Source organism: Cydia amplana, chromosome 6 (assembly GCF_948474715.1).
Source record: "Cydia amplana chromosome 6, ilCydAmpl1.1, whole genome shotgun sequence".
NCBI lineage: Eukaryota > Metazoa > Arthropoda > Insecta > Lepidoptera > Tortricidae > Cydia > Cydia amplana.
In genome coordinates, this window is record NC_086074.1 from 18,313,288 (window position 1) to 18,326,865 (window position 13,578).

At 38.1% G+C, this 13,578-nt stretch overlaps 3 protein-coding genes across 3 annotated transcripts; 2 read left to right on the forward strand and 1 right to left on the reverse strand.

Moving 5' to 3' along the window:
* Window positions 1–781: 781 nt before the first annotated feature.
* LOC134649278 (transmembrane emp24 domain-containing protein 5) lies at window positions 782–2,569 on the reverse strand. Its single transcript, XM_063504003.1, has 4 exons — window positions 2,321–2,569; window positions 1,913–2,176; window positions 1,549–1,667; window positions 782–1,154 (listed from the first exon to the last, which is right to left on the reverse strand). Exons 1-4 carry the CDS (start codon window positions 2,531–2,533, stop codon window positions 1,046–1,048), a joined length of 705 nt encoding a protein of 234 aa, XP_063360073.1. The 5' UTR covers window positions 2,534–2,569; the 3' UTR covers window positions 782–1,045.
* A 196-nt stretch (window positions 2,570–2,765) lies between these two features.
* LOC134649279 (tRNA pseudouridine synthase-like 1) lies at window positions 2,766–5,616 on the forward strand. Its single transcript, XM_063504004.1, has 6 exons — window positions 2,766–2,914; window positions 2,999–3,127; window positions 3,600–3,809; window positions 4,143–4,238; window positions 4,480–4,714; window positions 5,353–5,616. Exons 1-6 carry the CDS (start codon window positions 2,865–2,867, stop codon window positions 5,578–5,580), a joined length of 948 nt encoding a protein of 315 aa, XP_063360074.1. The 5' UTR covers window positions 2,766–2,864; the 3' UTR covers window positions 5,581–5,616.
* A 294-nt stretch (window positions 5,617–5,910) lies between these two features.
* LOC134649280 (dual specificity protein phosphatase 19) lies at window positions 5,911–6,511 on the forward strand. Its single transcript, XM_063504005.1, has one exon. It carries the CDS (start codon window positions 5,939–5,941, stop codon window positions 6,509–6,511), a length of 573 nt encoding a protein of 190 aa, XP_063360075.1. The 5' UTR covers window positions 5,911–5,938.
* Window positions 6,512–13,578: the final 7,067 nt, after the last annotated feature.

Here is a 13,578-nt window from a genome sequence, read left to right on the forward strand (position 1 = left end):
TGGTATTATGCGTAGTTGGCGTTTTGCGTAATATTTTTTAGAAGTCCGCAAAATGCCAAAAAACCTGGGATTGGTATTTCGCGTTTGTGGTTTTATGCGTCTAAAGGATATAGAGCAGCAAAAATAATCTTAACTTGAGTAGGTTAGAGCGGATGAGTAGATATTATCATAAATTATCATATGAAACATGAAATTGTTATATTTGAGCGTTTTCCAAAAAAAGTGTACATTTCATTCATGTCTTCAAAATATTGACTTCTTGGGCTCATTTTACTCAGAATCATATGTACATTCACGCCTCATACATAAAAAAATGTGTCCAAAAAATTCCTTTCCAGATCGTCACATTCTTGTATGAAATTATTTTTTATTTGTATGAACGTGACGCACTGGAAAAAAAAATTTTCATACAAAATTTTGGGACACATTTTTTCATGTATGAGGCGTGAATGTACAAATGATTCTGAGTAAAATGAGCCCAAGAAGTCAATATTTTGAAGACATGAATGAAATGTACACTGTTTTTGGAAAACGCTCATTTTGTAATACGTTTCGTTACCTCTTTGACAGTCCTTAGATTTCTTGGCATTCAAAGATTTAAACATGAATACGGCCAATAAAGACAAAGTATAGAAGATTATTAAGACTAATGAGCACAAAGTGATTTTCTCAGACTAGCTTGTAAAACATTTTATATGTATAATAAATCATCAATCCCTTGCAAGTCATATCAAAATAATAGAATAATCAAAAAGAAAAGACAAAAAGGCCATATTTGATGTAGGTACAAAAAAGTTAACCTAGAAAAAGAAATCAATACATGCACCATTTAGTACTCATTGGAAATTAATCAAGAAGGAATGTTAGAGTCAGTCAACATATTAAAATTCTGATAACAAATGCATTTTTACAATATAAACGCCCAGACAAAACAGTCTACACATTTATGACTAATGTTCACATGTGTTAAGTCTAACCCTGATAAGGCCTAGAGCGGCGCAAGTGAACAGGCTGTTTTGTCTGAGATGTGTTTCTCTTACTCTATTTATATTCTTGTTTTTGAAGAGTTGTCCTTAACTTCGAAGAGTTTCCTTAAAAAGTAAACTTGTAATGTCCCTGTCGCAGTGATGGCCAGAATCTGGATGAATGACCACCTAAAAAACAATGAAATTAATTATTTTATGATTATAGACTCGCATGTAAGGTGTTTGAAAATTTCTTCTTTAATAACCCTACGTTTGCCTTACGTCCTCACGATTTAGTACCTTGTATAAGCTGTATACGATACAAAATCGCGCACACGGAAAATATACCTTTTTATGACATCCTAGTTAATTGGCACACCTACTTTGATGGTACAAAACTTACACTTTTTATGAATTTATTGTTTTTATTTTTTTGAGTTTCCTCATCTTTTACAGTTTAATCCCAAACAACTATTGTTTTTATACTTCTTTTTGTTATTGTATCTATTTCACGATTAGGCTGCAAAGGCAAATTGTTACAAACAAATTTGGCCAGGTTTTATAAATGTAGACCCTAACTCACCTGAGCACATAAGTGTTGTTGTCCTGCAACAGGTTGTAGTCGCGGGACTCGCGCGCGCGCGAGTGGTACTGGTACTGCAGGATGTCATTTATGTTGCGCTCCACCAGCTGGATGGACGACTGGAAACAATATTGTAATCATGGTGAGGTCTTGACCAACTCTCTCTACTAAATAAATTGTTGTGACTTAGTCACAAATATGCAATGACCAACATAAAACCTTTGTAAGTATTACAAGAACTGCAATACACTGCATATTAAAAATAGTTGTGTTCAGATATTAGTAAGCACCACATGATGCCATGGGGTGGCAACTGTACTCTGCTTTCAATGAGGTCAATCACAGTTTTATGAATGAAACTTACAGTAAAGTTCTTAATGTTCATGTCCAGCTCCTCCACCTCCTTGGCGTACTTCTCCCACATGTCGTAGCGGATCACCGACAGGTACAGGTTGACCAGCTTGCCCGCAAACCGCGAGAACTGGTTGTCGATACACACGGCGTAGTAGCCCCCTGATGACGACTGGTCCGCGTACTCCGCGCTCTGCCGCCACTCGTACGGGTGCACGATCTGCCCGTTAGGGTGCCGCACCGCGAACCCGCACATGCCATCACCTCCTTTCAACACCTTAGAACAAATTAGAAAGTGCATTAATAAACTGCTCTGTTACAACATAAACCTTAACAAGATTACCGCCACGCCTGTCAATTAAACCGGAAAGCTATGCGATAACATAGCACATGCCTGAAAGCGACAATAATTGCTAATTACCTGATAGCTGGCGTAAAATGTGGCTCCCGGCTGCACGTATTGAAAGTAACAGTCTTCTTTGCCCGCGTCGATGTGAACTTTGTAATCCATGGTCACCGCGGGCAGGTTCTCGTACCATGGTGCCGGTGATGAAGTACTTACATCCCCAACGAGTGATAAAATCGTAAATATTAGTGTTATCACAGTAAACATATGCCACGTCCGTCGAGCCATTTTTCGACTGACTGAATAAAACTGTCAAGTAAACTGCTGTTTACGACGTCAGTGAAAGGGGAAAAAAGCAAAAACACTAACAAATACGTTAAAGACTAGCAATTTAAATGTACTCTCAAATAGCTTCCACTGACGTCTTTAAAGCGTTTTTTCAATTGTTTAAAGAAAGTTGACCATCATTTAAAAAATCTCAAAAATCTAGGTTGAATAGTGTCTCATACCCGTCAAAACTAAAATCAGCTGGGGAACTAACCTGTAAAAGTAAATACTTATTTGCTTATTTCGTGACATAAAACATTAATAACAACAATTTTTCTGTGTGCATTTGAGTATGAAAGCCAGATACCTAACATTCTTTTCATATATTGGGTCGACTTTCAGGTTTGTAGCCTAAATAATCCGCTCAGTTCTTAGCGAGGCATTGTTGTTCTCGATACTCCATGTGCAACTACTTCCTAAACGCAGGTCCTCGGAGAAGCTTTGGTTGAAAGATGGGAAGAACTACACAGACACGGAAAGCGTACAGGGCCGGCTGGAACTAGCTCTGCTGGGACTGCGTTCTTTGAACTACCCTAACGTTGTATTGTCTAGCCGGTAAGTTCCTGCTGATATAAAATAATAATTATGTATACAAAGATGAGGTACTGGACCAGTAAATGGCCGATTATATTTATAAAAAGTGCCCAAGCATGCTTTTATGTTTCTATGTAGAACATAATATACTTTTTATCCTAGAAAAGACAAGGGCAAAAGCTAGTACTGTAAAGATTGATAAACTCAACTCCATATGCTACAGCAGCAAATGAAATTAATGCAATTGTAAATAACCCACCATACCATAGCAAATTAAAATGACTTCATGGCAAATTTGCTATGGTATGGCTGCTGGCCTACTGCATTCACTTGATCTTTAAACAAATATGTGAAGTTCCACGGAAAAAGGGACCTTATGGCGGCTGGCGCTTACGTCGCATAGCACTGCAATAGTATTGGAGCGACCTTAATAATAGTGTAAGCGCCTACCGCCATAAGGTACCTTTACCCGTGGGTAATTTATCATTTACAGAACAGATGGTGGGGTGCATGCCTTAAACTCAAGCGCCCACTTCGACCTGGACCGCTATGGCAGCAAGATCTACGAACCACATCAGATCACATTTAAATTGAACAAACACTTCCTGAGAACTGAGACACCAATCTACCTCAAGGACTGTTTGAGAGTGTCGGACAACTTCCATGCCAGGTTTAAAGCTCTCTCTAGGACGTATTTGTACAGGTATGGTTATAAAACATTTTTAATTGTTAGATTCAATTTATATTTAATATGTAATTGAGTAGGAGTAGGATATAAATATTAAATGTGTAAAAATGACCACCATTTAGATTCTATATTTCTTATCTTTATCTGCACTAAATATTAAATGAAAATATGCATGTTCTGAATTTCTGATAGGTTGTAACCTGGATTAAGACTAACATACTTACAACCAGTATGGAAGGGGTTAAACCATCCTCAAGGTAGAAATGTCACTCATGAGATGAGGGCAGTTGCTAATAAGGTAATAGAATTAATAGATAAAATACAACTATAGTAAATTATGTGTTTCAGGTTAGCCGTGTTGAAGCAAGAAATTGAGTTACCAGAATTCTCGAGCATAGCACAACATATACCTATAGAGGAGTGGAGGAGGTGCCATTTTATAAGGTATGCTTATAAAAGAAACTTTAAAATAATTTATGTGGGAAGTAGGGTGTGCTCTTATACAAAATCCGTCCCAAATCCGGGAATTCCTGGTTTTCGCAATACAAATTCATTTCTTAACCCCATTGAACCAGATTCATTCATATACATTTTTATCGAGTAGCTCGGTGGTCCGCGCGACTTGCCGCGCTGAGGGGTCACGTGCGTCCAGTCCGCTCTATTCCACACTGCTGTTCCATTTCAGAGCACCGGGGTTCGACATACAGCGGTTCAAAGCGGGCTGCGAACACTTCGTCGGGCTCCACGACTTCACAACATTCAAGCGCTTCGACAAACTGAAACAACACAAGCACAACCGACGCGAGATCAAACACATACTAGTGAGGCCGGGGACTCCGCTGATAACTAGTTACCCGAGGGACAGTGTGTGGGACTACTGGGATGTGGAGTTCAAGGCTAGGGCGTTTGTGCATAATCAGGTGGGTATATAAAACGACAGAGATACAAGATCTTAGGCACAGGTAGATCTCTAAAATAAAACTGTGATTTGAGGGCCACGGGCCTGCAAGGCGCCGTCTAGTTCAGCTGTCAAATTTGCGGCTACGATATTTTGACTTATATCGAACGGGATATGAACCGTGATTACCTTACTAACTCGTAACTACGTCGATATAAGTCTAGTGAAACTAACCGTGAATCATTCAAAACTGTTACGATATTTTGGACTACTACGCGAGTACCTATACCTGCTCAATAGTAAGTACCTAATGTACCTTCCCACTAATGTCTGGATTTATGTTAATAACATGCCACAAACTTGTAAGTATTAGAAAACCGGACAAGTGCGAGTCGGACTCGCCCGCCGAGGGTTCCGTACATTTTAGTAGGTATCTGTTGTTATAGGGGCAACAGAAATACATCATCTGTGAAAATTTCAACTGTCTACCTATCACGCTTCATGAGATACAACCTGGTGACAGACAAGCGGACATAGTGGAGTCTTAGTAATAGGGTCCCGTTTTTACCCTAAAAAATGAATCTTGTCAGAAATATGTCTCACTATACTTTTTAATTTCCAAATCATTTTCAAATAGTACATATATCAAAATGCTTGCAGATCCGCCGGATGATGGGCACACTGATAAGCGTAGCAGTGGGCAAGCTGCCCGCCGACGAGATAAAGCTTATGCTGCAGGTCCCCTCCAAGCACTCCTGGCACAACTTCATACAGAACTGCCCGCCGCAAGGACTGTATCTCTGCAACGTCGAGTATCACCCGGAGGATCTAATCTATACGGATAGTGGAGATAGTCAAGTGGAAGACAGTGATAGTGAGGAAGAATGAACTTCCTAAAGGAGTTGTAGTAAGAAAGAATTACTGTAGTGAGAAAGAAAGTGAATAAGCAATCAAACTATAAAAACTACATTTTTCAATTTAGGTAAAGGAAAGTACCACCAGCTCGTAAATAAAGAAAAAATCTGTCCTAACAAGATCAGGAACACAGAGAGTTCATTTTCCCAGAGCCATTTACGCGTAACAGTAAAAACACATGCAGTAGGTATTAGTTTCAAAGTAACTTGTAGTACATTGAATGTGTGACTGAAATCTAAAAATCTGAGCTGGAGTGGCTCAAAGGGCCTTTGTCTGCGGTCTTGGGGTGCATTAGAACAACGCACACAAATCTAAGCACAGTGGCGAAAAAATGAGTTTTCTAATCGAATTACAGAAACAAAAGAATAAACTCAAAGTTAGAGAAACTGTGGTCACAAACGCTGCTGGACAGCGGTTCATAGAACGAAACGGGGAAAAGACTGAGATCTCCTCGACTTATGGCTTTGTGGTGGATAACAAACCTGACAATATACCCGTGTTAGTGACAGATCATTTGTATATAGGATCTCAGGACTGCACTGTTGATGATATATTAACAAAATATGACATTAAAAATGTGCTTAGTATAGGAATAAATGCTGAGGTGAACGTCGGACATAAATTTGTACAGTGTTTAGATTTACCAGAGACTGATGTTAAACAAATGTTAACAGAGTGTTTACCATTTGTCCACGAGTCAGTGTGTCGTGGTGAGAATGTTTTGGTACACTGCAACGCCGGCGTTTCTCGCACTTCAACTGTTGCGATTGCGTACCTTATGCAATACAAAGGGATGGAGTTTGAAGACGCATATCGCTTGGTCAAGGAGAAGCGACCTGCCATACGACCTAATGACGGGTTCAAGAAGCAATTAAAGGCTATGAAACCTCGACAAATCATATAAACTAGAAATTTAAACCTTGAAGGTTGCTATAACAGTATTGTCTATGTGCGAAGTGCGTAATGAGGGAAACACAAGCGACGATAACGCACGGCGTGGGAAAACTTTCAACTTTCATGGGACTCTACATATTTGACTAATGTGTCCCATACCCGCCAGAGTCATTACGACTAAGTATATACAGTAAGGTCATGTCATAAGAGTTTAAGGCATAAGGGTGTCAGGAATTATGCCAAATTGAACCCTATCACTTTGTGGTAAAGTTCAAAATCAGGTGAGAAATATATTCCCTCGGCCTTATACAGGCATAACAAAAGAGTGTATTTTTGTTGTATAATAAAAATAACCGTTTACAAACAGAACTATTTATTGACTAAAAAATAAGTACAAGGGCCTTTCAAAGTTAAAGCAACTGCTGCTCTAGAGAACAATTCTCAGTTCATTATTGGACATATTAAATACGAGGAAGATTATTTATTTTCAAGTTCCTAAGACGAATAGCACCGAGTTTTGAAGCTACACTTAAACTTAAACAACATGTATAAAACTCAAACTGTATAAATATCTTTCTGTACATAGACGCTGCGAGCGTAAACAATATAATAATATACTCATGGACAAAATTAGAGCAACGCAAAAAAAGATTTAATTACTGGATTACAGCACCTAAAGTAATTCCAAAATTAGTACGTAATTAAACTTTTTTTGCGTTCCTCTGAATTTGTCCATGAGCGTAGATCCTTATATTAACTAAACAAAACTTTTGTACTGGTGATCGCTAGCGATTTCAGCATATTTTGAGTATGATAACTTAACATATAATCTATAAAAAGTCGGTAATGGGCAAGTGTCTGGTTGCAATATGCTACTGTTTTCTAATATATATCTTTTCGTATCAAAAAGTACTTTATGGCAACTGCATAAGGTGCCTATTATTATTTTATTTTTTCCAGAGGCCGTGAGTTCAAGTCTCACCCAGGACAGTAATTTTTCCACTTTTAAATTTAAATTTATTCTAAGGTGCATATTAGTTTGCAAAGCCACATACAGGATACAGGTGTACTTAAACGTGTTTAACCCTTAGCCATATTCTTCTAGGTAAGTGTATACGTCATACTGAACAACTGTAGTTATGGTACCAACCCTGAATTCGCGTGATCATTAATTTCGCAATTTTGAAGTTGTTCCCAAACTACTCCAGTAAGCCCTTCAAAACTGCCATATTGCAGCAAAACAGAATATCTAGGTTGTAAAGATACTGTTTTGCCGTAACAGAGTAGTAAAAATCCTAATCAACTCGCCCGAAATGGCCAAGTATTTCACACCCTGTACAATTTCATATCATGATGTAACAATAATCTGCAATTACAAGCTAACTTAAACTAAACGCCTAAGTTAAAGACGCCTAGTCTTAGTAAGATAGCATATAGTCGAGAAATTGGGACGGGTTCCACCGTGGCGGGGTGGCCAAAGGGTTCAAGGCGTTACCCCGGATTGCTAAAGACGCCGGTTCGAATCCGGCCTTCACCACTGGAGGGCTTCGTCACTCTTTCTTTAATATATGACATCTATATCAATTTATTACTTAAACTAGTTGAACATACTTATTTCCAGAAATAATAAATGGCATCAACAGTACAAAAGTATAAGAATTAATTGTACAGACAAACAGGTGAGCAAATTATATTAATTGTAACATTATCATTATCAAGCTTGCACTTGAACTAAATTAATCATTTTAACCGACAAGAAAACTGCTATTATATTGTAAATGGACGTCACGGTTACTACATACTACGCTTATCTATACTATAACACAGACAAAAGAACTATAATAGACGCTCAAGTTGATTAAAGTAAGGGCGCTAAGAACGAAGTATTTCGTACTTTGACCCGCATGTTCCTATCTCTACCGCACCACAGAATAAATAATAGTACTAAGTACAGAAGACTCACTCTCTAACAAAACGCGTCTGTTACGATCAGCACAGATATGGCCGCTAGGTGGCGACAGCGCCACGCGCGGCTTATGGCTTTCCCCAAAATTGGGGCCGAACGGATGTACTTTTAGCTACCTGTAGCAAAGCGACGAAATCGCGGAGTGAGACACGCCTGACCGCACGCGCATAATTATATTGTAGTCCGGTGGCAGGCGTGGCTCACTCAGCGTTTTCGTCGCGTCGCTACAAGTACATGCGCAAAACACCAATTTTGGTGTCTAGCAGTAGTAGTTGCCGCGCCCCCCTATGGAACGTACGCCTGCTCGCGCTTGCGCCACCTAGCGGTCATATCTGTCGTAATAAACGCGTTTTGTTCGGTTTAAAGATATTTGAGAACTTAGGTGGAACTTTTGGCACAGAACTAGTGCTCTACAATGTAACTGCGGTGTGCGGTGCTGTGGATATAGATTAAAATAATAGCTATTGAGTTAGCCATAAATAAAACTTATCTAGACACGTCTATTATAATTCAGTTGTCTGTCAGCTACTCTAAAGTGGAAGCACCTTATCATAAGTAGAATAACAATCAAATAAACAATTTGGTTACATGAACACTCGATATTTGGTGATGATTCGTCGCGTCCATCGACGCTAGAGTTATTCAGAACGTTACTAGTTAAATACTCAAAAAGTGCCCCTTAGATTATGTAAATTAAGCTTGTCTTGTGCGATGAAATATGCGGCCTAGCCAAGGTGACAATCGCTTGCGCTTCGCTATCGAATCGCTTTGTGTCTCTATCACTCTTCCATATTAGTGACAGTGACAGTCGCGTTAGCGATTGGCATGTTGTCTACGGCCTGTTAGATAATTATACTGATGTATCTGTCTGTTACTTTTTCACTGCTAATCTACAATACATATTCCGATAACATTTGGCACGTTCAAGTAGAAAGTAACACTAGTTTCGACATGACTAATAGCAGCCTCCTAGGGAGTGGAAGGGAATAATGACAGACAAAGCTCCATGCGGGCGATGCCGCGGGCACTGCGAGTTTAGACATAAGTCCCATCACTGGGGCATCCCATGAGAATGTCGCTTACGTAACGCTTTTTCCTGTATGACACCATTGGCAACTACCTCAATCAAATCCGTCCAAGGTACTGCCCATTTGTGACGTTCACCGGCAAAAGGTACCTTATGGCACTTGGCGCTTACGTCGCATAGCGCCGCAATAATAATAGCGCGCGGCGGCGGAGCGGCGTTAATAATAGCGTAAGCGCCAACGGCCATAAGGTACCTTTACCCGTGGGACGTCACATTTGTTACCCAAGTCATGAAATATAGACCCGATATCGCTTTCTCAGCATTTTCAAATGGCGTTACATTTTAAGCTAAATACTCGTGGTATGCCCCCACTACATAGACGAGGGGCTGTTCTTAAGTCTTTTACTTAAACTCGGACTAAATTATTAGATTTGTACAGAAATCTAAAACTATTTACGTCAACCAACACGAATGTGCTTTAAAATGCGAAAGGGCAAGTCAAAAAACTGGGAAATTATAACAAATCCAAAACTAACTAACGTAATAATAATGTCATTTCATACAACCATTAAAAGTAATAATTTGAGACCACAATAATTATTAAATAATTATCAAGACTGTCAAACAGGAGGGGAATGTTAATTTTGAATCACAACATTTGGTCTCCAAACAATATTAAAAAAAAAACGAGTAAACACATGACCAGCATTCAGTCTTAGAGCTTTTTACAAAATCTCATTGTCGATTGTTAAGAATAAGTACATTATTTATTCATTTATATTATTTCATTAGGAAATACATAGTAATAATATACCTAGGTACTACAGTCAGAAGCAGATGTTGCTAAGCGAGCGAGGCGTTCAAAATAATAATGACGCGACTTTATTGTTAAGAGAATAAGAGCGTGTCAAGGTAATTTTGAACACCACGCCCGCTTAGCAACTTCTGCTGCTGACTGTACCGCTGCAAGTACAGTACTAAGCGAAATGTTATTTCGGCCAAACAAAGTACATAGCTGTTGCTTTTTGGTCACATAGTAATTAATGTGTCCTTTTCAATCAAAAGATACCACTTTGATGCTTGCCATAAGGACGCTTTGACAGGTTATTCGTATAAAGATACAAGCAATTTTCGTTCTTATAGTAAGCGATAATGTGGTACATTTTGCTTGAAAACGGCACATTTTTTTTTCAGCTATTTTGCTTGGCTGGCTAAAACCAATCGTATAAAACATGTGTACAGTACAGATGTAATGCATAATAGAGTATTTGACTGTATTTAAAATAAATTATTTTACATCATGCATGAAATAAAGCACCAGAAGATTAATAGAGAAACATAGACAGCAGTTATTTTTAGACACAATTTCTATTTTAAAACCCGTGTAAAACTTATAAAGAGTAGGTTATTTGATTGTGACGTCACATGCTAGGGATTCATATAAATTCCATAGTAGCAAAATCGTTTTGACATTAAAAAAAAAGCGGCCAAGTGCGAATCGGACTCGCCCATGAAGGGCTCCGTATTTAGGGGATTATTGACGTATTTAAAAAAAACTACTTACTAGATCTCGTTCAAACTAATTTTCGGTGGAAGTTTGCATGGTAATGTACTGTACATCATATATTTTTTTTAGTTCTATCATTCTCTTATTTTAGAAGTTACAGGGGGGGGGGGACATACATTTTACCACTTTGGAAGCGTCTCTCGCGCAAACTATTCAGTTTAGAAAAAAAATATATTAGAAACCTCAATATCATTCTTGAAGACCTATTCATAGATACCCCACACGTATGGGTTTGATGACAAAAAATTTTTGAGTTTCAGTTCTAAGTATGGGGACCCCCAAAATTTATTGGTTTTTTTTTCTATTTTTGTGTGAAAATCTTAATGCGGTTCACAGAATACATCTACTTACCAAGTTTCAACAGTATAGTTCTTATAGTTTCGGAAAAAAGTGGCTGTGACATACGGACGGACAGACAGACAGACATGACGAATCCATAAGGGTTCCGTTTTTTGCCATTTGGCTACGGAACCCTAAAAAGGAAACTGATTTGACTAGTAGTCAAATACCCTATTATGTTCCATCGTATTTTCACGGAAACGTTCGTATGTCTTGCTATTTCAGTCACTCTCGGTACAAAAGTACTGAGGTTGACTGAAGTAGCATGACAAATACGAACATAACCGAGAAAATACGATGGAAAACAATTATGCACTACATCTGTATGTAAATTCATTGTACTTTAAGCTCGAACGGCGTTCCTACGCTAACATATAAATGTATATAACTATACATAAGGCACTCGCTAACCCCAAATTAACGTTACAAGAGTAAGTACATCAAAAAGACTTAATCTATATAGTCATAAAGGTCATTATTGTAAAGCAACATAAGGTTAATGCGATCAATGCGCTGTCATATTCTTGTATATAGATATGTAGTGAGCATTCGTTTCGCTTTAAGTACGCAATATTATATGATACAAAGCTGCCTTACACGCATTAAAAGTATTGTGCAAGATTAGCTACTCGTTTCACTCTTATTTCATCTTCAAACGCATAAAGCAAAATTTGCTCATTTTGAACCTTCATATCATTGAAATACAGTCGAAAATTGACAAACTGCTTTCGTCGACTAATATTGTGCAAATTGATCCTTCCACCGTGGAAGTTCCACGGGACTTAATGCTAATTGGCAGCAGAGATAACATTCAATAATAATTATATAATCTGATATGACACTTAAAAATCTATTTAATACGCATCGTCTTTCCCGCTAACATAATATACGTACATAGACGTTTTGGACGTAAAATACGACTATATGACCACATCATACGACGCTAACAAATGGAAATCATTTCTATTACTACGTTTTATAGCATTAGAAAGAACTCTACAGAAGTAAGCGTGCAGTTTTTATCGGGCTCTTTAATTGTTACTTCAAAATTTTTCCGCAAAAAGTGCTTGATTTGGAACCACAAGCTTTCTTCTGCTTAGTTCTTTCTAATGCTAAAAAAAAAACGAAGTACTATTTTAATAGTGCCCGACCAAAGTTTCGGTTTCAGCCGAAACTTTGGTCGTTTCAGCGTAATAATCGTGTTTAGGCCGAAACTGTATAGAGCAAAACATCCTTCGGTTTCGGTAAAAATCCCGCTTTCGGTCGGACACTAATCATTTCAAATTATGCTGCCTGACCGCATACACGTTATACTAGATTGATTGATACGAGTATATGTTACATCTAGTATGAGATCTATTTTCAATGCAGTCATTATTTTGGCAGTTATTTATTTGCTGTAACTCCGTACCTTTAATTGAACGATTATTCAAGAAGGAGGACTATAAACAATACTTTTAAAATAATATTTCGAAAAGCGGTGGTGGCCGAATGGATATGACGCCCGACTTTCAATCCGGAGGTCGCGGGTTCAAATCCTGGCTCGTACCAATGAGTTTTTTGGAACTTAAGTACGAAATATCATTTGATATTTACCACTAGCTTTTCGGTGAAGGAAAACATCGTGAGGAAACCTGCATACATCTGCGAAGAAATTCAAAGGTGTATGTGAAGTCCCCAATCCGCATTGGGCTAGCGTGGGGACTATAGCCCGAGCCCTCTCGCGCATGAGAGGAGGCCTGTGCCCAGCAGTGGGACGTATATAGGCATAAATTATAATTATTATTTCAAAAATATTGTTACAAAGTTATTCGTTTTTTTAGACCTTACTTGAATATAATTATCCATGTGAATTGTTTTAGAAAGTATCTTTGTGCAGACGATGTCAAGCTCCCAAGGAGAGTTAGCCAGCGATTTGACCTGAAAGAAAGTTGACAATATTACGCATCTTTTTATAGTTCGTTTTTTTAGCATTAGAAAGAAGGTAAGCGATCTTGACATGTCTTTTAATTGAAAAACGCTTTTTAAAAATCAGTAACTTATACTTATGAAAGCAGAAGAACATATTTGCCGTGACTTATTTTTAAAACATGTTTTTCAATTAAAAGACACATCAAGATTGGTTACCTTTTTTCTAATGCTAAAAAAAACGAACTATAGTTGCTTACTTTGGAGATT

Bases quoted from the DNA above. Each gene is read 5' to 3' on its own strand.
- LOC134649280 (XM_063504005.1), top strand. From the start codon at position 5,939: ATGAGTTTTCTAATCGAATTACAGAAACAAAAGAATAAACTCAAAGTT.
- LOC134649279 (XM_063504004.1), top strand. From the start codon at position 2,865: ATGAAAGCCAGATACCTAACATTCTTTTCATATATTGGGTCGACTTTC. The intron at 2,915-2,998 runs GTTTGTAGCCTA...TCCTAAACGCAG, and splicing joins TATATTGGGTCGACTTTCAG to GTCCTCGGAGAAGCTTTGGT. The intron at 4,715-5,352 runs GTGGGTATATAA...AAATGCTTGCAG, and splicing joins GGGCGTTTGTGCATAATCAG to ATCCGCCGGATGATGGGCAC.
- LOC134649278 (XM_063504003.1), bottom strand. From the start codon at position 2,533: ATGGCTCGACGGACGTGGCATATGTTTACTGTGATAACACTAATATTT. The intron at 2,177-2,320 runs GTAATTAGCAAT...ATTTGTTCTAAG, and splicing joins CATTTTACGCCAGCTATCAG to GTGTTGAAAGGAGGTGATGG. The intron at 1,668-1,912 runs GTAAGTTTCATT...TATTGTTTCCAG, and splicing joins TGAACATTAAGAACTTTACT to TCGTCCATCCAGCTGGTGGA.